The sequence below is a fragment of the Paralichthys olivaceus genome, chromosome 4 (genome assembly GCF_024713975.1).
Source record: "Paralichthys olivaceus isolate ysfri-2021 chromosome 4, ASM2471397v2, whole genome shotgun sequence".
NCBI lineage: Eukaryota > Metazoa > Chordata > Actinopteri > Pleuronectiformes > Paralichthyidae > Paralichthys > Paralichthys olivaceus.
The window spans coordinates 1000558-1023606 of NC_091096.1; the positions used below are offsets into that span (position 1 = coordinate 1000558).

At 44.9% G+C, this 23049-nt stretch overlaps 2 protein-coding genes across 7 annotated transcripts in view; one reads left to right on the forward strand and one right to left on the reverse strand.

Moving 5' to 3' along the window:
- The window catches only part of znf608 (zinc finger protein 608), a 41470-nt gene extending 20479 nt beyond the window's left edge, over positions 1-20991 (reverse strand). Inside the window, exons 1-5 of one of the 3 annotated variants that reach the window (XM_069523270.1) lie at positions 20951-20991; positions 16853-16949; positions 14204-14486; positions 13733-13841; positions 11673-12690 (exon numbers count right to left, since the gene is read on the reverse strand). In XM_069523270.1, the coding sequence (XP_069379371.1) occupies positions 11673-12536 (864 nt within the window). In that variant the 5' untranslated portion in view covers positions 12537-12690; positions 13733-13841; positions 14204-14486; positions 16853-16949; positions 20951-20991. Of the gene's footprint in view, positions 1-11672; positions 12691-13732; positions 13842-14203; positions 14487-16094; positions 16233-16852; positions 16950-20950 lie in introns of those variants that run through there. The other 2 variants (XM_069523271.1, XM_069523269.1) reach the window with 2 other exon arrangements.
- LOC109646934 (GRAM domain-containing protein 2B) lies at positions 16221-23041 on the forward strand. Of its 4 annotated transcripts, XM_069523282.1 has the most exons (14): positions 16221-16355; positions 16868-16981; positions 17549-17636; positions 18093-18162; positions 18668-18771; positions 19036-19131; positions 19278-19349; positions 19946-20035; positions 20108-20219; positions 20344-20538; positions 20736-20811; positions 20920-21027; positions 21193-21277; positions 22609-23041. In XM_069523282.1, the coding sequence occupies exons 1-14, from the start codon at positions 16249-16251 to the stop codon at positions 22648-22650; spliced, it is 1359 nt and encodes a 452-aa protein (XP_069379383.1). In that variant the 5' UTR covers positions 16221-16248; the 3' UTR covers positions 22651-23041. The 4 variants fall into 4 exon arrangements, with proteins under 4 accessions (XP_069379383.1, XP_069379381.1, XP_069379384.1 ...); XM_069523280.1 differs by having other exon boundaries at positions 21193-23041; XM_069523283.1 differs by lacking the exon at positions 20344-20538.
- Positions 23042-23049: the final 8 nt, after the last annotated feature.

Consider the following 23049-nt stretch of genomic DNA (forward strand, 5'->3'; position numbering starts at 1 on the left):
CTGGCAGGTGTGTTGCTAGGGGCGACACGTTCGATAAAGAGCGTGACAACGTGACCAGGTCTGATTGGACTGGATATAATGTCAACATTCTTTGTTCCTGACAGAGCGGCTGTGGCTGAGGGGGGTAGATTGGTCGTCCTCATCGGCGGTTCGATCCCTGTCTCCCCCATCTGATACTGAACATCAAATTGCCCCTCATTGGATGCACTGTATGAATGTGTGTGTGTGGGGGGGATGAACGGCATAACCTGAACTGTAAAGAGCTTCTGCTCCAAGTAGCATCCAAGTATCAAACTCTTGTGTTTCCACTTGTTCTCTTCTGTTGTTGCTGGTTTATTTTTCTGTCAATCAATTAATTGACTTTTAATCTGATTTCATTCAACGTTTACAAACGATCATGCGTCACAATGTGGGACAAATCCTGTGACCTGTTCTCATAAACAGAGATTTTCCAACACGGCGAAAAATTTGACATAAGCAGGTACGCAAATCTCTGGACCAATCAGATTCTACGACTTTTTCATTTACAGGAAATCAATTCTTCTTCATTGCTCAAAAACAATTATTACTTTGCCTAAACAAAAGAAAACTTTGACATTGCCACATGTCAAAGTTTTTACGTGTCCTCTTCTGTGCATTCGACTCGTGTCCACACTGTGAACATCTCACGATGATGCTGGGTTACATGAGGCTGAACCATGGTCACTGAACAAAGCTGCTGGCTGCTGAAGGAAACTCTAATGATCAAGCTCAAAACAAAGTCTGTTTATTTTTCTGTTTAATTGGGAATCAGCCTCTTCCACAGCGTAATCATCTGTCTCTCTCCGCAGCGAAGGACGAAGTCCTAAAAATAACCACACGGAGTCGAGATGGACGACCACGATTCAGTTTCCTGTTCGACAGCAGTGAGCAGTAACGGCTTCAGGAGCCAGATCTGATGACTTCATCTGCTGAATGTGCTCAGTTATATTAACAGCGTTCGTTTCTTTCTGTCCGTGTTATTTTCCCTCTGCCTCCTCCCAGCAGCCCGAGCTGATTGAAACTCTGCATCACCGCTCTCGCCTCGGGCGTCTGCGATCATTGATTTCCGTTGTTGTATTCTTTTTTTTTTTTCCTGAGTCTCCAATATCTTGTTTTGTGAAGCCTGAGGTGTCTCTGGCTGGACAACAACAAAGACCAAAATGTCCAAGATAAAAAGAGACAGAGGGAGAAACTGGAGTATTACTGATTTAACTGAGTCACACAGGAGGAGGGAAAACACAAAGAGCCAACATCCAGTAAAATATGGATGGACCCTGGGGCCGAGCACAAACAGAACCTGTCTCACTCGCTTCCCGTCAGATAAAATCCAGCCACGTTCTTCTTCCTCACAGAATCTATGAGAGCGTCGTCAGGCACAAAAATCCTCTGCGTGATACCAACAACTACACGAGAGACATTTCAAATCTAAGAAAGTAGGTTTCACAAGACCGCACGTCTCAAGATAATCTGGAGATAATGAGTTAATTATCCCAGGATGATCCACCATCTTGGGATAAGAAGGTCGACTTGAATGTTGTGATGAACAGAAACAGAAGCTTGTTTCCTCTTCTGACAACAACGAACCTGGTTTCTGTGTTTAGATCAGAAACAACCTTTAGTTTTTTAATATGATGTGAAATCATGTGAAAATCAAGAACACAGAATCATCGAGGACATTGTTCGACACAAGTTACAAGGAATTGTGGGATTTGGTGTTTGATGTGGGGACTCTATGCAGACGATGACGTGGTTTTTACTATAGAATCAATTCACACACACACACACACACACACACACACACACACACACACACACACACACACACACACACACATTCGGATTTGTGTAACATGTAAAACGTACATGTTGCCTTGCAGAACCTTGTAAAGTGTCTTTGAGCTTTTTTTCTTTTTTAAAAACATTAAATTATTCAATAAAATATAATTTAAAACAATAAAGTAGAACTAGAATATCTAATTCTACAGCAGTCGTCCTGATAAAAGCTTTATTTTAAATCTGTTTCACCACTTTAATCCACCTGAGGATTAAAAACTCTGCTGCAGTTCGACCTCAGGTACATTTGACTTGGAGGTTTTCTGCCGCAGCTTCGTGAGGAGGTCGCCTCCTCGCTCGCCTCCTCGCTCGCCTCCTCGCTCGCATACAGAGATTTACCCAAATTAATCAGAGAGCGAGGGAGGGGGGGGGGGGGTGTCGGGGGAGCGGAGGAGCTCTCCATTAATTCTGCTCCAAAAATCTATAATTAAACAAAGACTCTTTTCTTTATCTTCTTTTTCATTTTCAATCACATTTCTACTGAAGAAAATGTTTCTGTGTTTAAAAATGTCAATAAAGAATTTTAATCAGCCCAGTTTTCATCCGTCGTTTCATCTTCTCATCTTTTCATCCATCCTGACAGCCTGTTTGATGTAACTGGAGTCTTTCCTCTTATCCCCTCTTCTGTTTTCATTCCTCTCTCTCCCTCCTTCCCTCCCCCTTTCCTTCAATCTCTTTCTCTCCACCTTTTACATCTTCCTTTCATTCCCTTGCTTCATCCTCCCGTTCTTCCTACTTTTCATTTCATCTATCTATGTCCACCCATTTCTCCTCTTCCTTCCTCTCACTCCTTTTCTTTCTCCTCATCTTTGTTTTTCTCAATTTTCCTCCTTCACATGCTCCTTTCTTATTTTCCTCATCTCTCTTCACTTCTTGTCCTCATCTTTTCCTTTTTTCTTAAATCTTATTCCTCTCCTGAATCTTTTGCTATTCCTCCTCCTCCCTTTTCTCTCCTTCTTCTCATGTTCCTCTGTTCTCCATCGTCTCTCTCCTCCCTTTTCTTTTCCTCTCCTTTTATTAAGTCCCTCAGCAACAATGACAGTTTTTTTGTTCCCAGTCAGAAATCATCCCGGTATTTATTGTCTGTGTGTACGTGCGTATTTATTTGGTGTTTTTTGCAAATGGCAGCCGTCCTCTCCCCATTTTCTCTCTCCAGTGTCTCTGCACTGCCTTTTCACTCCCTATCCACTCTCTCTCTCTCTCTCTCTCTCACACACCCCCCCCCTCTGAACGATTTCGTTTTAACCATCAGAATAAGAGCATTACTCACTGCTGTAATAACTCCTGCTGCTGCTGCAAAACATCTGAAAACTAACGACACATTGCTGCTGCACAAACATTAACAATAATTACTTTCATACAAATCTACACATATTTAATCTCAGCAGCGTTTTCATGATGATTTAATCACAAAGCGTCAGAAGAGAGACGGTTCGACGGTTTGAGGCCTTAACTGTGACGAGCCTGCTCGGTTTCCAAGGCTCCATTAAATGTGTCCTTCCATCACGGGTGGATCCTTCCCAGCCCAGACTACCCAGGATTCATTGCACTTCAGTGACAAACTGTTTTGTCTGACACTTGAGTATCACGCATCAACTAAACCGACCAGCTAACGGGACACGTGTTCAAAACCCGAGGGCTTTAAAACGTTCTCTTGATGAGTATTTCTACACAATAACCTGAGACGAGACGAGCAACATATTCACTGTGAGACGTGTTGTCTCTAGATCACTCTCTGTACCCCCCCCCCCCCCCACCGTCTTATGTCTTAATTAAGATTTACAGATGCTGTACACGCGAATCCTGCTCAACATTCTTCACCATGACTCCATCCATAATGTACCATGATGCATTTGTCAGTGATGAAGTTTGTCAAGTGTCAGGAGTGTATTGCTCACTATGGAATCCATTATTTATCAGGTAGTAAATTGTGAATGAGACAGAATCGGATGCTTCAAGAAACAGAAAATACGTTTTTCTTTAAACCTGGTGACGGAATAAAAACAGAACAACGTTTTTCTACTTTCTAATAATTGGACATTAAGTTTAAAAGTATTTTTTAAAACACTGACTCTGATGATGCTTCTGTCTCTGGCTGTATTTTCTAAAATCAAGTGATTTAAAGGGAACCTGTTATATTTGACCTTATCTTATCTTAATTACGTCCAACAGGAAGTGACCAGATCTGATCAGACTGAATATAACATGATTAGTTCTTCACTGCTCCAAGCTGATGACTGAAGATACACTTTACTCAAGTTCAAGTTGTACGTATTTGGTTTTATTTGTTTTCTCATTTATTTATTAAGATATTCATCATAAAGCTTCTGACTCAATCACATTTCTTTGTCACGTGGGTTTGGAATCATTAACAATTTTATATCAGAAACGTTTTACTCTCTAATCGGTATCAGCCTCCAAGAGCCCACATCCTCGTCAGGCTGCTCTCTGGTCGTTCTAATGGACGGACACCATGACGACCACAGCATGAGAACATCAGCTGTTAACACCTGAAGTCTCCAGTTGAGTCTCCGGGCTCTCACCAAAACACGACAAGAAAACCAGCTCCGACGAACCAAGTGTGCGAAGGTTGTGTTCCGGGTCCTCGTCTCCTCAGACGCTAACAAATCACCATTCAAACCTTTTTTCATCACCTTGTTATTTTCAAACAGTTTCAACGTTTCTCGTCGTGGTTCGTTAAAAACAAGAGACTCTCCGTTTTTAACTTAAAGTCTCAAATCAATATTTTCAGCTCATTAAGCTCAAAGCTGTAAGTTTGTGTAAAGTCAGAATGTTGTTTCACAGCATCCGACCGATCGATACCAACAAACACTTCATCTTCTGCTCAACACAAAGAACGTTCCGTTCCGATTCAGTGAAATACTGTCAGAACGTCTGTGTCACAGAATCCTTGTAGGTTCAGTCTCAGACCACAGATTCTTTCCTCTTCAGACCAAAACACCGGAGCTGGAATCTGTCAGCTGTGAAAAACATTAACAACATGAAATGTTCCGATCGGCGACATCACCTCAAAACATTTCTGACTCGCGCCACATTCCTCGTCATTTTCCAGCGCGCTCATCGATTCCGATGGAAGACACTTTAATCTGCTCTGGGTTTTAACAGATGAGACGCTCGACTGAATGAACGTCTGTGAACAAAACCACAGCGAGCTGCAGCGAAGCACAGTGTGAGCGAGCGGCAGACAGAGAGGATCATGGGTGAGTCTTAGAAGGGTTTTCAGGTAATGACAGACGGAGGATGGTGACGCTGTGAGGCTGTTTCTCTGTCGCGGTGTTTCATTGAGCAGTGGAGGCTGCGGTGAATAAAAGGAGAAGCTGTCAGCCTGCGGAGTCGAGCGAGTGGGCGGCCTGTTGTTCCACGAAGCCTTTTCACACTGGCTGCCGCTCACACTTTGATACCTAATGGACTTTGAGTCCGTCCTCCACAGCTCGCACTCAGCTCGGTCACAGTGTTGTCTTCCAACGCTCGGAGTTTCTTTCTCTGTCAGTTTGCAGCACACGAGCTTCAGGGGACATTTGCTCTCCTCAAGTTTGACTTCCAGGCGTAATTAATTGTGTCCAAACGGTTTATTTGATATTTCAGAATTAAAACATATTGAGACACTATCAAACTAACGCTAACCTTGAAACATGGTTCAACCTCCCGATGTTAACTTGTTGAACTATTCATTGTCTTTTCAGTTTCTAATCAGTGAGAAATGAGATAAGATAAAATAAGAGATAAAATAAAATAATCCTTCATTAGTCCCACAACAGGACAGATTAAACACAAGGATTATGTTCGAGCAGCAGTATGACTCTTATTACGTTGATCACATGTGAGCGAGACGTCAAATGGCCGCAGTGTAGATGTGGTGAATGGAATCAGGTGGTTAATATGTTCTTTGTTAAAACGACAAACATTCGGCTGCAGTCAAACACTCTGACTCTGATTTTGCAGTTTGAACCTGTTGACAGCTGAATTTCCTTCAGAGAGCGAAGTGATCCCAGTGATCAGGTGAGAGAATTAGCGCCTGTGACGGACAGTTGGCAGAAACCTCTGCCCCATTATCTGCAGAGACCGAGAAGAAGAAACAGAGACTGACAGTCTTTACGTTGTGTTCGGGACGGAAGCTGCACGGCTGCATACAAAGTCAACGGCAAGACGTGACCGATGCAAACCCAGTGGAGAGGAAAACACGTGAAACTGTTTCAACTTGGAAAATGAGGGTTTATCAAGGGCACTTTGAGAATCGACTCCACGAACACAGACAGAAGGAAATTAGAGAAACAAGTGGAGTGAAATCAGTGAGACGCTGGACGAGAAACATCTTCACTGACGGTTCTTTTATCAGAACTCAAAGACTAAATATCATTTTTGATGCCGGTGTGAAACATGAATCAGACCAAAAGAATGAAACCTGCACGTCTACATCACCTCCGGGATGATAAAGAAAACATGAAGCGTAGTGATGAAGTGAGGTTGTACAGAATGAAAACCACCCTCAAGGTCACACGCTCGTTTTTCACAAAACGTCTGAGGATCTTTGTCGAATTCACCGAAGGGTTCTGGGAGGGAGGGAGGGAGGGAGGGAGGGAGGGAGGGACGAGGAGGAGGGTTCGTCTGTCTCCTGCCTGTCTGATTTCTGTGTTTTCAACCAATAACCTCCTGTCAATCACAGCTCAGTGGAGCCGACACACGAAACCAAAACAAAACCTTCTGACGACTCGTCTGCAGAGTGAAACTGGATTTTAGCGTAAGATTGATGCTTCGATTGTTCTGAGAAGAACTGAGGAAGAATGGAGACATAAAAATATTTAAAACCTGTTTGAGATTTAGAACCAAATCATGATCTGAAGAAATTCTCTCTATAGAATTTGAACCCTGTTTTGAATTAAAGGTTGAGTCTGTGACTTCATCTAAAAACACCCGGTTGTGTTCTTATATTTTCAATTCTGATGAAATCCGTACATTTAATCACGGTAACAGTGCGTTCCATTCGTTCGCCTGTTGGTGGCGTCACAGCGTCTTTGTGCGTGTGTCAGTGTTCGTCTTCCAGAAAAGAGACTTTTTATGATACGCTTTTTAAATGTTGGTGTTTTTTTAATTCTATAATTGAAGCAGATGAAGGATTTTAGTGGTTGAACGTCTGTATCGTAAGTTTTCAGAGAAACCGAACAGTGAACGTGAACTTGTTTTATAGAGGAGGAGAATTCAGCTCTGAAGTGATCCAACCCAGGACTACAACTCCCATCATCCCACACTGCTGCACCACGCACACAAACTGTCTGTTCTCATTGTTCTGATTCTTATTGTTCTGATTCAAGGATCATTTAAGCTCAACGTTAGATTTAACTTACGGACACAGACACAAAACACGAAATCAATCAAATCAAAAGCCTTTAAAGTCTCTTGTTTCCTGTTGGATCGTCTCCGACAGCGGCTGTGTTTGTGCCGCGGCCTCATTGTAATGAATGAGCTAAACTATCAAATCAAAAGGTCAAAATCTGACCCCCCCCCCCCGGAGGCTGATAATCGTCACTCACTCGTAAATATCACAGTCGCTGCACATGGTCCAGAAGACACGAGTCGGAGGAATCCACGTCAGCGTCGCTTCATTTCGTGCCTTTTGAAAACACGTGGGTGTCGACGAAGGTCGTCTCAGGAGCTGTCAGATAACGGTCGGACCGCGACAACAACATGAAAGTGCAGCTGATGATCAGCCTCAGGTGTGAGTCGTGCTGAAGAGTCCCACGTTAACTGTGATCATCAGGTGAACGACAGCCGATAAACATAAAGATCATCCGATTACTTTTTCAATTTCTATTCAAATCTATTTTCACGTTTAAATAAAACAGATAAATAAATAAAATAAGAGTTGGTGGATGAAGAGCAGCAGAACTGATTCACACCTTCTCTGCCTCTGTCACAAAATAAATCTGTTTCGAGTTGTGACATGTAATTTACACTGTTTTAGCTTCATTACCACAGAGTGAGTGTAATTCACTGAGTCAAAGCTCATCAGGTTTATCGGCTTCATGCTGATGTCTCACAGAAATGTTCTCTTCTTTAACGTAAAGTTATTAAACGTAAACCACGTCATCGTCACTCGAAAACTGGGAGGAGCTCGTCTTCGTCCCGTCGGCTCTAAATCGTCCAACTGTCGAGAGAAAGCAGGAAATGTTTGACACGACGGCTCAGGAAGCTTCGCTGCCGGCTGCTGTTCACTGACAGGCTGAGTTTACTGACGCAAAGTCAAATCCTCCTGATACAGAACACGTGAATCAAACCTTTCTGATCTGACGGAGAAACACCGCGACTGAGGGGATGAGACTGATAACTGGCACATGCAGTAATGAGGTCGTTCAGCAGCGTGACACCTCATCATTAACAGGCAGCATTCTGTCGGAGTGATTGACAGGTTGCAGCATGACGCTCAGATTTCATACATGTGATCGGCGTGTTGTTTGGGGGGGGGGTGTGAATGGAGGAAATGAATGATGCGCGTCATCACATTTAGCTTTTATCCGATCCCAGCTTCATATCTGATGAAGAGGCAGCAAACTAATATTTGCAACACTTCCTGTTCCTTTTCACAGTAAAAGCACTGTAGTGTTTGTGTTTTTATCTTAATGTCAGGACTGGAGGATGCTTCTTCCTGCAGAGTCCTGACACTGAGTTGAGCACACAGGCTACTCTTATCAGAGGAAACACCTGAAACTTTACATAGCTCCGCCTCAGACGCGCTCCCCGTGTGAACAATAGACGCCACAGACCTGCGGCCCCGGCGTGAATCTTATCAGACCTAATGAAGCAGTAACTGTTTTTCCTCTCACATGAGCCAAGACTGTGAGTTAAAGCTGAGGACGTGTGGACGTTCATCACGTTTATTCAACCTGAACAACAGAGACGAGGAGGTTTATGCTGCTGTCTCAGGAAAGGACGCGGCCGTCACTCACATTTTATTCATCCTAACATCTGACCAGTGGAAACACAACACAGACAAATCTGATTTAACACCGATTATTACCTGGTCTGATCATCAACGCTCAGTGTGAACACCTTTATAGTCCCTGCAGGAACATCGTACCTACATCTGAACCAAACATTCAATCTATCTTCAGGCATCATTATTATTATGAAAGAGGATTTTTCCTGTGATGCCTTTATAACACTTTAGAATTCACAGTCCTCTGTGTTTCCCTGCATGCACCTCTCCTGATCACTCCCTCAGTCAGCTGTTTATATGCGACATCACACCCCGATCACAGCTCCGGCCTGAATAAACCAAATACTGTCGACATCACCATGGAAACCAAGGCCTGCGCAAAACCTAGTGGAAAGAAAACGTCAGGTAAACGGGACAAAACTGGAAAAACAAGCCGCTGGTTTCACAACGTCTCAGTGGAGGCGCAGATGAAGCGAGTTACAGTAAACAGGAAGTGAGGAGGAGCGTGTTAGCTCTGTGAGACGATCAGAACTGATGTGAGACGATCAGAAGTGAAGACAGGACGATAAAACAGTGTTTGTGTTGCTTCATGTCGGTGCAGCCTGCAGGGATCCAGACCGACACACGGTGACAACACAGCCGCCGCTGTCATTCACACACACTCCAGTGCATCTTATTGTCATGCAGATGACAGTCTGAGCCTCTGCAGCGGCAGAGCTGCTTTTATTTCTGTCAACAAGCCCGACTCTGATTTTTAATGGAGGCTTCGTTCCATCTTTAAATTTGTGTGGATATTTTTAGCCGGAGCTTCTCAGCTGTGACTGAGAGGACGGTCGGTTCATTCAGAATCTGAACCACCACTTGATGGATGGAAATGTTCTGCAGTCATGGTCCACAGAGGACGACTTCTCGCTTTTTATTGAGGATTCAAAGTCCTCACTTTTCATTCTGGACCAAAGGTCAATATCCTGACGTGACTTTCTCAAGACCTTCGTGTGAGAATTGTCTAAGATGTAGAGAAGACATGAAGAGTCCCCAGAGGATTCTTTTCTCTACTGATCACAGTCGGCTCTTTTCATTTAAGTTGTTAATTGTCTCGTGTAAATGTGTGAACATGACGGATTTTTATCAAATCTAGTTTGTGAGAGTCGACGTCATCGTTTCCAAACATCTTCGTTTCTGCTCGTCCAGACTCAAACACAGCTTCGGAGTTTTCAAAATAAAAACTTCTCCGTTTAAGCAGCTCTGAAGAAAAGAAGCCTTTTCAGACGAACACGTAGTCTGGGTGTAACAAGCGTTCACACTCACACCTACAGTCGAGCAACAGACGACGCCTCTAGAGGTAAAAACGATAAATTCAACAACATTAAAAGGAACTTGAGTGTTTGACTAATGTCAGTAACAACATTGATCACTGGTGAAGAAAACGTTTTAATGAGTTATTGATGATATTAAAACGCTCTGCAGTTCTACTGCTCCACAGACTCAGGTACAAAATGGCAGCGTTCCTCCCGGCGATGTTTTGGCTTCAGTTCTGGACGATGGGAGGAAGTGGAGACACGACGTCTTTGTTTATTTCACTGACCCCACGTGATGTTGACGCAGTGAGAGGTTTGCTGAGGTTATCAGTGTCTGGATGGAGTCTGCAGAGACCACCGTGTGAATATTATTATCATATTTCAACTGTAATCCCAGTTGTTAGTGAATAAAAGAATCAAAATCCTCTGGAGCTCCACGACGACCGTCACAGGACAGAAGGAGTCACGAGTGGAGCCCAGATCAGCGCTGACAGGATGAATTACAGCCTCCACGGAGTGAGTGTGTGTGTTTCACCAGCGAATGGGAATCCTTCAGATCAACAAATAAACAGAGAAGCGGAGGAAGGCCGGCGTTCCTCCTGTCAGCAGCATCTGCCAGCAGCAGGGAGGACGCCTCGGCTTTTTCCTGCCTCCTCTAATCCCACAAAAAAACCAAACTCCTTCTGGACATCCTCCATCTGCTTCTCTTTTTCCCTCCCTGCGTCTTTCAGACTGTCACGTCCCATTCCTCCCTCCCTGTCAAACATCTCTTTCCCCACCTCACCTCTCCAGCCCTCCATCTTCCTCCATCTTTGTCTCTCATCAGGATGACATAGAGCAGGATTTCACAAGTGATGCATGTTGTTCCCTTAAATGACCAGAAAATCCAGTGGAGTCTGGTGTGGCTGATTAAACCTCAGTGCAGACAGGGAACCTGCAGGTTTTTAAGATGTGGACACTGGATTCATTTTGACGTCACGAGGAAACAAAGCAAATTCTTATTCCTTCACGCCTCGTCTCACATGGGAACACTTCTTTCTCTTTTACTGCAAAAACAAGGGGCTGGATGAAATGGTTCTGAAAGGAGGAGGAGGAGGATGGAGGAAGAAGAGGAGGATGGAGGACACACTGCTGCTGCCTCCCTCCTCCTCATCCTCCTCTTCATCTCCCCTCCTAAAGAAGAAAAGACAAAAAATGTGCTGTCTGTACATCAGCATGGTAAATAGCAGCCGACACAGTGAGACACATTCACTGGGAACAATGACACCAGCTGGGCAACAACAATAGGAAATAAATATCATGTGGCAGCCTCATCCCTCCATCATCCACCTCTCATCCCTCCATCATCCACCTCTCATCCCTCCATCCATTGAACATCCCTGTGCTGCCTCTTTGTGGCCTCACACCTGCACCTGCCTGTGCTCTGAATATCTAACAGGAGCTCTTCCTTCATTCTTCTGTGAAAAGTGTTGAGATGCTGTGAGTGTGCGGGAGAATCAGCTGCAGATGTTTGTGTGTCTGTGTGTGTTGTTGGGAGGATTGGCCTCCAGACAATAAACGCATCCTACCTTCTCGGCTCCTCTGTGTTTCTTGGCGGCCGGCGTGTCGTCATGCTGCCGCCTGACAACAATAGCGCCGCCGCCTTTAGCTCCACAATCCAGCGCGTTCTTAGCTCCGCTGCTGTTTGTGTTGTGGTGGTTGTTGTGGTGGTTGTTGTTGTGGTTGTTGTGGTGGTTGTCTCCAGCGGTGGTCCTGAGGTCGCAGCGGCACAGTCCGGGGCCGTCGCGGCACAGATGATGCTCGGGCAGGGCGGACGACGAGAGGAAGACGGAGGGAGGAGGAGGAGGAGGAGGAGACGCACCATCCCCGCTTCTCTCCTTCCTCTGCCGGACAGAGGCAGCGGCAGGAGGACCGCTGTCCCGGTCCCGGTCTCTCTTCCAGCCGCGGATCACGTTCTTCCCCTTCCGCTCCTCTTTGCCTTTGGCGCATGTCGCAGAGCTGGAGGCCGCGGTCACGTCGGAGCAGACGCCGCTGTCCGCCTCCCTCATCACCGCTGAGATCATCCCGGCTCCTTCTCCGCCGACGCCGCGTCCTTGACTCTCCCGACGCCGCAGCTGCTGCTTCCCGACACTCGCCTCTCCTCCTCCGCAGCAGCGCACCGCGACGGCCGCGGGCTGATCCTCCACCCCCGGGTCCTCTGGTCCCTCCCGGCCGGCTCGGCTGCGTTTCAGCGCGGATCTCCTCGGCTCCGACCCGCCGCCGCCAGGTCCCCGGGTCTGGAGCGAGGGCAGGGCCGCGTGTCTGTCGGCTGAGGAGGAGGAGGAGGAGGAGGAGGAGGTGAAGGAGATGCAGGAGGAGGTGTGGTTGGGTGACAGCTCCCTGCAGCCGCTCAGCAGACCTCCATCCTCCACAGCTCTGAGGAAACGGTTCATCTCCTCCTCTCCTCGTCTCCTTGGTCCAGCTCCACGATCATCAGCATTCAGCTCATCCTCAGGCCGCCGCAGTGACACGAAGCACGGAGCCGCTGCAGGGTCAGGCCCGGTCCTCACACACCTCCGGGCGGAGTGACACACATTTATTCTGCTCCTGCAATTAAAACATGACACAATAAAAAAAAACCCTCAGCTCCTCACATGCGAGTCTTCTCGTGAAAGTTTGAGAATCACAGGTTCTCACGTTGTGTCCGTGTTGATTTGATGAAATGATCTGATTCAGTGATCGATCATTTAATCTAGTTAAAACACGCTCCTGTGGTGTGCTGCTCTGGCCACGTGGCGGCGCTGCAGTGTGTGTTTTACTGTTTAAACACCAGTCAGGTGCAGCAGCTGATTTAATTGGAGACATTTAATGAGCTAAAGCATCAATTGCTCTTTTCTGGGGGTTTTAAAGTTGCAGTGATCGACCACAGGTGGCGCTATAGTGACATATATATATATACTCGGGTTCATGTACTTTCTGCCTTTAAAAAACTGCAGTATTATTTTATTAATGCAATGAATCAACAGATTAATACTATTTTATTCATCATGAAGCACTTTGATATGGACAACACATGGTCCAAGTTCATTAAAATCATTTGTGTGTTTTATTGTTTGAACATCAATCAGGTGCGAATGATTGAATTTTATTTTATGAACTTTCTTTTTCTGGGTTTTAAATTGCATTGGTCGGTCACAGGGGGCGCTATAGGGGCATACCATGATCCCCCTTGTGCTGTATGTCTCTGATGGGAACTTATAATAATGCGGGCGAGGTTATCAAAGTATACAGGACACAGAATGTACACTTATTGTGCAGTAAAAGTAAAAAAAACCTCTGAGACGAGTTTGTCAATCACTGACCAGACGGTGAGATAAGAGATGTGGGGGCAACAGGAGGAGGAAGACGAGGGGTCAGTAGAACATCTGTACGACTGTTACACATCATACTGTGGACAAACACAGACACTGTACAGACGGACGGACATGAGACGAGATGTTATGAGGTTCAGGAGGCGTGTCCTGCAGTATATATGAGGGAATCGCTTCAGTCGAATACACGTGTACACATGTTGTATAGAACAGAGGCAGCTCTACAGTGACTGTGACGCTCAGATGGAGAACTGCTGCAAAGACGACCTGTTTTTTACCTTCAAGAGAAGAAGCACGATGCCCAGACCGTCGTGGGTCACGTCCAGGCCGGCCCGACATCCCCGGTAAGAACATTTACGACGAGTCTCCTGCTGAAAATCCAGAAAACTACAGAGACCAGAGATGTCTGACACGTTTGACCAATCAGGAATCAGCCTCAGCTGTCAATCAGAAAGTCTAACCTCGTTTCATCAAATAATTAAAACAGAACAAACATCAGTGTGATAAAATCTTCCTAAAACGACAGAAGCCATCTTTGAGAAACATTTGTTTGGCCCATGTCCCATCTGCTAACATGGAGGAGGCAGTTTTATGACCTATACTGCAGCCAGACACCAGGGGGCGTTCAAGACGCTTTGGCTTCACTTTTGGGAGCCGTCATGTCGTCCATCTTTATTTACAGTCAATAATAATAACTCTATTAGTACCTCACCTTTCAGAACAAACTATTGCAAAGCGCATCGACTAACCTGTTGCATTATGGGTAGTCTGCATCTCTCTCTTTGAAATGTTATTCTCTAAAAGTCCCGGTGAGGTTTCCTGTTTTCAGTGACGGTTCATTTGGTTCATGTTTGTGTTTCAAAGATCGTCTGGTCTTTGTTTGCACACGAACATGAGACTCTGCAGCTCGACTCGTCATCGTCCGGCCGCCAATCACTGAGGCCACGGTGAAGAAATCCAAACAGTTTAACTTCATCAGTCTGTTTCCAGAGCAGCTGGGATTAAAGTGTCCGACTCATGGTGTGGTGAAACCTAAAAAAGATGAATCAGCAAATTTAAGTAGTACTGTGTGTGTGTGTGTGTGTGTGTGTGTGTGTGTGTGTGTGTGTGTGTGTGTGTGTGTGTGTGTGTGTGTGTGTGTGTGTGTGTAAAGCCACTAAAGGTAAATTAATTACCATGACGACACAAAGTAGAGCAGCAGGTTAAGGTCTCTGAACAAAGGTTTTCTCAATGTTAGAAGTCGATTAGACGTGTGTACACTGTGTACACACGTCTAATCGCACTATCAGGGTATTTATCTGTACAAAATACCTCAGGTATTTGAGTATTTGTATACTTATATGTGTTTTAATGTGTGCGTGGTGAGATAACTGTTAAATGAGGCTGAATGAGAGAAAGAGAGAAAGAGAGAGAGAGAGAGAGAGAGAGACCAACAAACGCTGAGAAACTTCACAACATGTTTGTTAACCGTTATTGTGGCCAGTGACCCACAACTGCTATCAGTCAGCTCAGATTACACACACACACACACACACACACACACACACACACACACACACACACACACACACACTCATTAACCCCTCACACTATATTCAAGCCTTAGGCCTCAAAATATTCTCTGTGAAATTGTGAGGACCTCTCAAAATGTCCAATCATGGTTCTGAGTTAAATTTGTCCCCTCAACGATAGAAAGACACACACACACACACACACACACACACACACACACACACACACACACACACACACACACACACACACACACACACACAGACGCAGGAGAACGGCCTTCAGAACATGGATCAGTCGAGCTGCCTCAGAAACTGAAGCTCGGGTGCAGACACATTTCTCTGCGACCCTGACGGATGTGGAGATGTCAGCTGGCCCAGAGCAAATAAAACCCATATTTGTTCAGGAATATCTGGGCCAGCTGTTTTTTTACATGTTGGCCACTTCAGGCTCACATCCATCCTGTCTGGGCCACAAGAAGCCAGAAGTGTCCCGACCCTTTGACGTCCTTCCTTCACCCAAAAACCTCCAGCACCGGCTCAATGAAGACCCATCCTGTCCACTCGACGCTCAATACCTCAGCTACACTCAGACACATCCTCTCTGTAAAGTAAGCAGCAGGTGGAGACACAACCAAGAACTGAAATATTAATCAAAACAAAGGGAAATTGCAGCTCCAAGGACACCATTTGTCCGATAGGGGGACAGGGACAGGGATAATGTAGCAGCTTATAGTCTCATACTCTGAAGACCTGACTGGGAAGATTCTGTCGATGAAACGATTAAGAGGCTGCGTTACGTGGAGATGACGTCAGAGACCAGTGGAGGTAAAAGCTAAATAAAGTGGAACCTGTAAATCAACAAGAGGGAACTGATCCGATTTCCACCTTTGTGTTTGGTTCATGAAAGAAAAAAGTCAAAAAAACTGAAGAATGTTTTTGTTCTTCTGTAAACTGAGCCTGAAAGAGCCTCATGGGGAAAATACCAAGTTCCCACTGACAACATGATCTGAACACGATCCCTCACATGACCACAAAACGAGAAAATACACGAACCTCTGGAATCAAAGCTGGTCAAAGGTTTCCACACACACACACATGCACACGCACACACACACACACACACCACCTGGTCCAGGAGCTCTGATTGGCTGTGTCCTGTGAGGCCCTGCAGCGGAGGACACTCCCACAGGCAGGTGAAGGAGCAGAGGATCAGTTCACGTCTCAGTTCTCACGGCAGCCTTCAGGACAGCAGGACGACCCCCCGGCCTGTGGAGGGTTCGATGCCGGCGAGCGTGATGACAGAACAGTGTGTGAACCAGCAGACGTCTCAGGAAGAGGCCAGGAAGTGTAACAGAGGAGCCACAAGGCCCGAGCAGAGGGACGATCAGTGAGTCGGACACACAGGAGACATACAGAGAGTGCTGTTGAACGCTTGTTGTTTTTATCTGCAGTCGTGTTGCAGCAGTTTGAATGTGACTGTGGCGGAGCAGCATTCGCTTCTGTGAAAATTAGACTCAAACGTTTCTCGATCAGAGATATTTTCTTGTTCCAGCTCCTCGGATGTGACATTCACAGTTTTTTTCATCACATGTAAATAATCCTGAGCTGACCCTGACCGATGAATCAAAGACAACATGAACTCTTATCGGATCATGTTGACCGACGTTAGGTAACAGAAATCAGCCCAGTAATGTCAAAGATATGTCGAAGGTCGTTGATGTTGAAACTCATTTGAATTAAACTGGATTACCACAAACTGACATCCACACGATGGACCTGGAGTGTTCATGGTCTTGGTCGCTGGTTCAGCATCAAACCATTCTTATGTTTCCAGGTTTTTCTCTCTCTGCTCTGTCTAAAGTTTTCAGGTGGACGTTCACTCACTGTTGTTTTCTGCAGTTCGGATATAGAGAACGTGGCGGAGGAGCATCCGAGGAATGGGAGGACGATCAGCGAGTCCCTGCAGGCGGCTGATCAGGAGCTGTCAGGCAGGAGGAAACCAGCATTAGTCAGGTAAACAACAACAACACATGTTTGTTTGTTGGTTATTTCTTTTAAAATGTAGACATCATCAAACACTAGCAGGGTTCTCGCTCGGACAGCAGGATTGAGATGAAGACATTTTTAGATTTTGACAGGATGGTGGTGATGTAGCGAGACAGAGGACAGCAGAGTTAATCAAAACTTTATGTGAAATGTGGACATCAGGTTTTAAGACATGAATAAATGGGTTAGTGCCAAATCCTTTTTCCATTAAACCTGAATTTATTAAGTTGTATTATTTACCTCAGGAGGTGGTGGAGACCCAACACGGAGCTCAAAGAGACATTACTCAGTCGGACACAAACATCAGTGTGTTAGTGTGTAGTCACAACTTCATAAGAAGGACTCTGATCGTCTATCACTTTGTTAACTGTTTGTTGAACTCAGTTTTACACGTGTAATATATGGAGGGATCATATAAATACATTTGAATGGGTGAACTAAGGGCTGCAGGCAGGCATGCATGTAAGAGGTGATTTATATATTAGTTGCACAATGAGATAACTCCTCTGTCTGTATTGATTTTGTCGTCCGCAGGTCAAAGACCTTTGACCACACTCTGCTGACTCAGGTCCAGATGGACTCAGACTCTAAGATAGACAGGAAGAAGTCTCACTACAGCCAGGTGAGTTTTCAGGAATCAACTCTGACACGTATTTAATGACACCTGTCGATTCCAGATGAGTCAGATCACACATCATTTCTGCTGACGGACTCTTTAACAACATCCTTATCGTACTGATGATCCCTGACAGTGGGTGGAACTGCTCCGAACCCCAGAGAGCCCTCATTTAGCGGTAGCATTAAGTATCAGTGAGTGTTTTATGAGCTAAGTTAGCTAAGGTAGCTAAGTCACAGCTGATGACCAGGTTTGCATTAATATCATTATTAACATTATTATCACATTTATCTCAGAACATCACAAAATATAACAAAAAAACATTTTTGTGTATTCAAAATCTGTGAGGTCTACGTTTTATACATCAAGCATCACTCAGCGTGATCTATATAGATGGAATATAGATATAATTATCTATATAAGCATTATAACCCTGTGTGTGTGTGTGTGTGTGTGTTTCAGCTGTCTAAGAGCAACTGCCACTACCATAAAATATTTAAGGAGATCAGCAAAGAGGAACAGCTCAGACAGAGTAAGTCTTTCATGACCACAACTATCTGCTCCACCTTAAATACTGAATGAGGGTTTAGATAAAAGCTGTGTCCCAGTTGAGGGACAGTGTCCTTCAGAGGACACGAGGACCATTAAAGCTGAATCAAAATAAAAACTTCGCCAGCAATTCACGCAGTTGCTGTTGCATTGTTAGCTCCTTTGTCGCTCACATAGTTTGGCTCCACGCTCACAAGAGATTGGTCGCTGGCACGCAATGAATCCTGGGATACGTTGTTCCCAGGAGCATCCGTCCTTCGTTGATGGGAATTGATTGACGCTTTTGAAATGGGGCAGCCTAGTGGCAGCGCTGTGTCTTTAAGGTGCAGCGGCCGAAGGGCTCGACCCCTGAATTGAGACACAGCTGATGATTTATGGTTTGATTCCCATGAGTTGTACGTCTAGGTGATGATTTAATCCTTTTAACGGAGTTGCTGAGTGAATGTGGATTCCCTTGGGTAATTTGATGTTCTTCACCTGTTGGTCAGGTTACACCTGTGCTCTGCAGAAAGACATCCTCTACCAGGGACGGATGTTTGTCTCCGACCACTGGATCTGCTTCCACTCTAAGGTGTTTGGCAAAGACACAAAGGTATTGTAACCTGAGACGGGGTTTAACGTTATTTATGCAACGAGAGGCTGTTTTTGGTGACATGGACATTGAGCTGCATCATCACTGTGGACGTCGGTTTAGATGATCAACATTTACCTGAAGAAGCTTCTCAGAGAACTTACAGTAAAGGATGAGGTTTAAAACCGAGCGCTGCGTCCCACAGGATGAGTGACACTGTGCGGACAGAGAGTAAACTAGTCCCCGCAGGACACAACTGTTCATCCTGATGTTTGTGCGTCACAGATTGCCATCCCCGTGGTGTCCGTCAATCAGATCAAGAAGACCAAAACGGCCATCCTTGTGCCGAACGCTCTGGTGATCGCCACCGCAAACGACAGGGTGAGCGAGTGGAGCCACCATCTCACCATGATTATGATATGTGATATATTATTCAGATATTATATTTAATGCCTTGTCCGTGTAGGAAACGATGTTTGGTAGTTTTGCCAGTTGACTCAAACTGTAAACTGTGTTTTCTGTTGCAGTATGTGTTCGTGTCTCTTCTGTCCAGAGACAACACCTACAAGATCCTGATGTCCATCTGTCTTCATCTGGAGGTAGGACAGGTTTCCCACATGTGGCTGTAAGCTGGGGTCAGGATACGTTAACAGACAAACAGGCTGGTGTTAAGAAGTGTCGAGATATTTGTTAAAGCACCAGTTCACCTACGCATCCAATGAAATGAAGAGTTTGAATCCTGTGTTAACATTTATCTCTTGTCATAAAACCAACATCATCATATTCTTACATCCACATCTTCTCTGTTCGCTCATTTTGCATCCGATCAGAAAACTCCCTGGAAATGTTTTAACGGTGCATCTCGACCTACGTTGTTCTGTTTATGGATTAAACACGGTGGAGTAGTCGAAGGTGGTGGCCTGAAGTCAACAGAGAGCAGGTTGTTGTACATTCAGAGCTACCGGCTGCTGTTAACACGACAGCTGCCTCCACAGCTTCATGTTTTTACCAGACACACATCGAAGAATTCAAACAGCTCTGACACGTGTCCATAACCACACGTGTGTAAACTTGATTTCAACTGGATTGTGAGGCTTTAAGATTAAACAGCTAGTTTAATAAATACGATTCCACCAAATGCTGTAATTGTTTCACGTATGTGATTATTGACTATAAGTATCAACTGTATTTAAAGGAGAAGAGTCCCTGCAGCAGCCCCATCCCCTCCTCAGCAGAGAGCAGCTTCAGAGGTCAGAGGTCACCGCTGACGCCTTGCTTCCCTCTGGTGAGACAAACTCATCAACACTAGCGTCTGTAGATGTTCGGACTTGTTAGATCACATGTTGTCTGTGTGCAGAGTTTCTCTGGTGACTTCATCGACCTGGACGGAGCAGTGAGGCAGAGGAGGCAGGAGATGGAGGAGAGCAGCAGCTCCGACTCACAGACGCCAGAGTACGAGAAGATAGCAGGTAACGTGAAGGCAGCGTCCGACAGAACACACCTACTGTAGATACCAGGACCGACCAGCGTCTTGCTCAAAGACACCTCAGCAGGAAGTAAACAGTCGCCTCCACCGTCTCTTCACTGCTGCAGAGTTTCCTGTTCCTCCGTTTCTGGATGTGTTCAAACACACAGACAGAGCGGCGGCTCCTGAACGTCAGGACCAGCAGCACACGATGAAGAACCAGCATCAGAACCAGCATCAGAACCAGAACCAGAACCAGCATCAGAACCAGCATCAGAACCAGCAGAACTCTGACAACAAGCGGCATGAGTCGCAACATGGCGGTACGATGGCTCCTCGTCACGCTTTCCTCCAACTCATTGACCACTCGTCCTACATAAGAGCCAAACCCCCCCTCGTTTCTTTGCTTCTCTTCACAGCCCCCCCCCCCCCCCCCCCCCCCGGCCTCCTCGGACCTCTGGGTCTGTGCCCGTTAACGTTTTCACTCATTTCATGTAAAAATGTTTTCTTGTGATTCCAGGTTCAGAGGTGGTGATTGACAGCAGGACTCTGAAACATGTGTCTCTCAACACGCTGCTGTTTGTCTACCTGTTCCTGTAGGTTTACAGTCATTCATTCATCCATCTATTCATTCATCCATCTTCCATTAATTTAACCATTCCTCCTGTGTGTGTGTGTGTGTGTGTGTGTGTGTGTGTTCTCAGGGTGTGTGTGTTGGTCCTCTCGTCCTGTTACCTGGCCTTTAAGATCATCTCTTTGGAGAAGACGCTGACGACGCTCGGCTCCGTCGCAGAGTTCAATCACCAGAGGGAGTGAGTCCAAAATGTCCTGAAGGACAAAGAGAACGTTTTCAGCTCAGCTTCCTTCACAGGGACAGACTGTAGTGACACAGGATTTAAAGATTGATCTCTTTATTCTACTTGTTCCTGAATACGAATCTTTAACGAGGTTATTTAATGATGTCATTTTTTTTTCAGTAACGACTTCCTGCAGGGAAGCTCTGACGTGAACACAGAGTTCTTCTCTGAACTTCTGACCATCAACCTGATGAAGCTCGAGAAGGTTTGTCCATCAATCAGAGACACGTGGACCATAAAGAAAGATCCCAGAAGTGAAGCCAAAACATCCGGTTCGCCCCCTGGTGGCTGGCTGCATGTACACGTTAAATACATTTTTTTCAAAAGCTTAAAGGTTTATGACCCATATTGCATGCAGCCACCAGGGGGCAGTCAATGTGCTTTGGCTTCACTTTTGGGAGATGTCATGTCGTCCATCTTTATTTACACTCACATGGTCCAAATCCATTCTACTAGCATCAGTGTATCTGTCTTTATTCTAAAAATAAATGAATATAATATTTCAGGATTTCACTATATACTGAAGATTACAAATATAAGCACAGTAATTTAAAAATTGCTTTCTCGAGTACAGAAGTATTACCACCAAGAAAGTAAGTAAAAGTACTCACTCACTTGTTGTATGACACATCCAGTATAGTCAGAGATTTTTTTTGTTTTAATTTACAGCAGTATTTTATAAAGTGATCTTAATCTGAAGTACGTGGGATACAAGTAATATTCATGAGTAAATGTAATAAGTGACTTAAGTCAACATTTGAAACCAGTCGACGAAGAGTTTCTAGAGTTTCCAGAGTTTCCATGTGTCACCGGACACTTGTTGGTGTTGATCAAACATTTATAGTCGGAGGTCTGTCCACAGAGGAGCGAGCACGTCATGTGTAAGAGGAGCTGGAGGCTCGTCGCTCTGTTCCCTGTGTGTCCGGACGACGTTAACCTTTCACACTCGTCTCATCACCGACAAACTGCAGCTCACACATGAAGTCATCGTCTGAACTGATCAAATCAAGACCAGCTTCATCTGCTGAGAATCATTCAAGACTCAGAGTTTGACCAAAAGCTCGACGGCGTGTTGTTATAATCTATACAACATGTTCAGAGCGGGGGGGGGTAATATTCAGGAAGTCGACTTTAGACAGAGACTCCGTTCACAGCTGGTAGTAACGTGTGCTTTATGGGATCCGACCACATGAACGTGTTTGTTTGCATACAGGGCGGGGAAGTGAGATCCGATCACAAAAACCACATGTTGATACCAGATGTGTACGAGGCCAAAGAGGAACTAAGAAAAAGCTTCAACTGCTTTAAATTGATGAAAACAAGAAAAAAATATGAGTCACAAGTCTCAAATTTACTAAATTTAAAAAGTTTTTAAATTTTTTAAGGAGCTTCTTTGCTCAGATGAACCTCGTCACACCTGCAGAGGACAAACTAATCAGATTATATCAAGGAGTCAGATTCAGCAACAAGAGAAGACTTTAAATGAAGCTTATTATTAACATATATATTAATAACAACACACGTCTGCTCCTTCAGGTGCAGAAGAATCTACAGAGACTCCTGGACGAAGCTGCCTGAGTGAATCCAGATGAACGTGTTGTAAACAGATGTGTAAATATTCTGTAAATATCTAGTTTATAAGAACAGATGTTACAAACTAACGTGACTGACGAGAACAAACACTTTAAATTCTGTTAAAGTGCGAATACACACCAGGACAAAGAGCAGTGATGATGTCACAGTGTTGTTTACAGACAGAACCTCCTCGGGTTAAACTCCCTGGTTGTGTGCGGTTGTAAACGTGTCTCAACATCGTGAAGCTAATTCTTCTTTGATTCTCTGCTGGAGACTCAGACAGTCGACTGTTACAGAGACGAACGTCGCTGAGATTCTGTAAATGTGAAAATTATATTGATTTAAATGTTTTATTTTTCCTCTGTTGAGCAATAAAGTTATTTTGTCAAATAAACTTTGGTT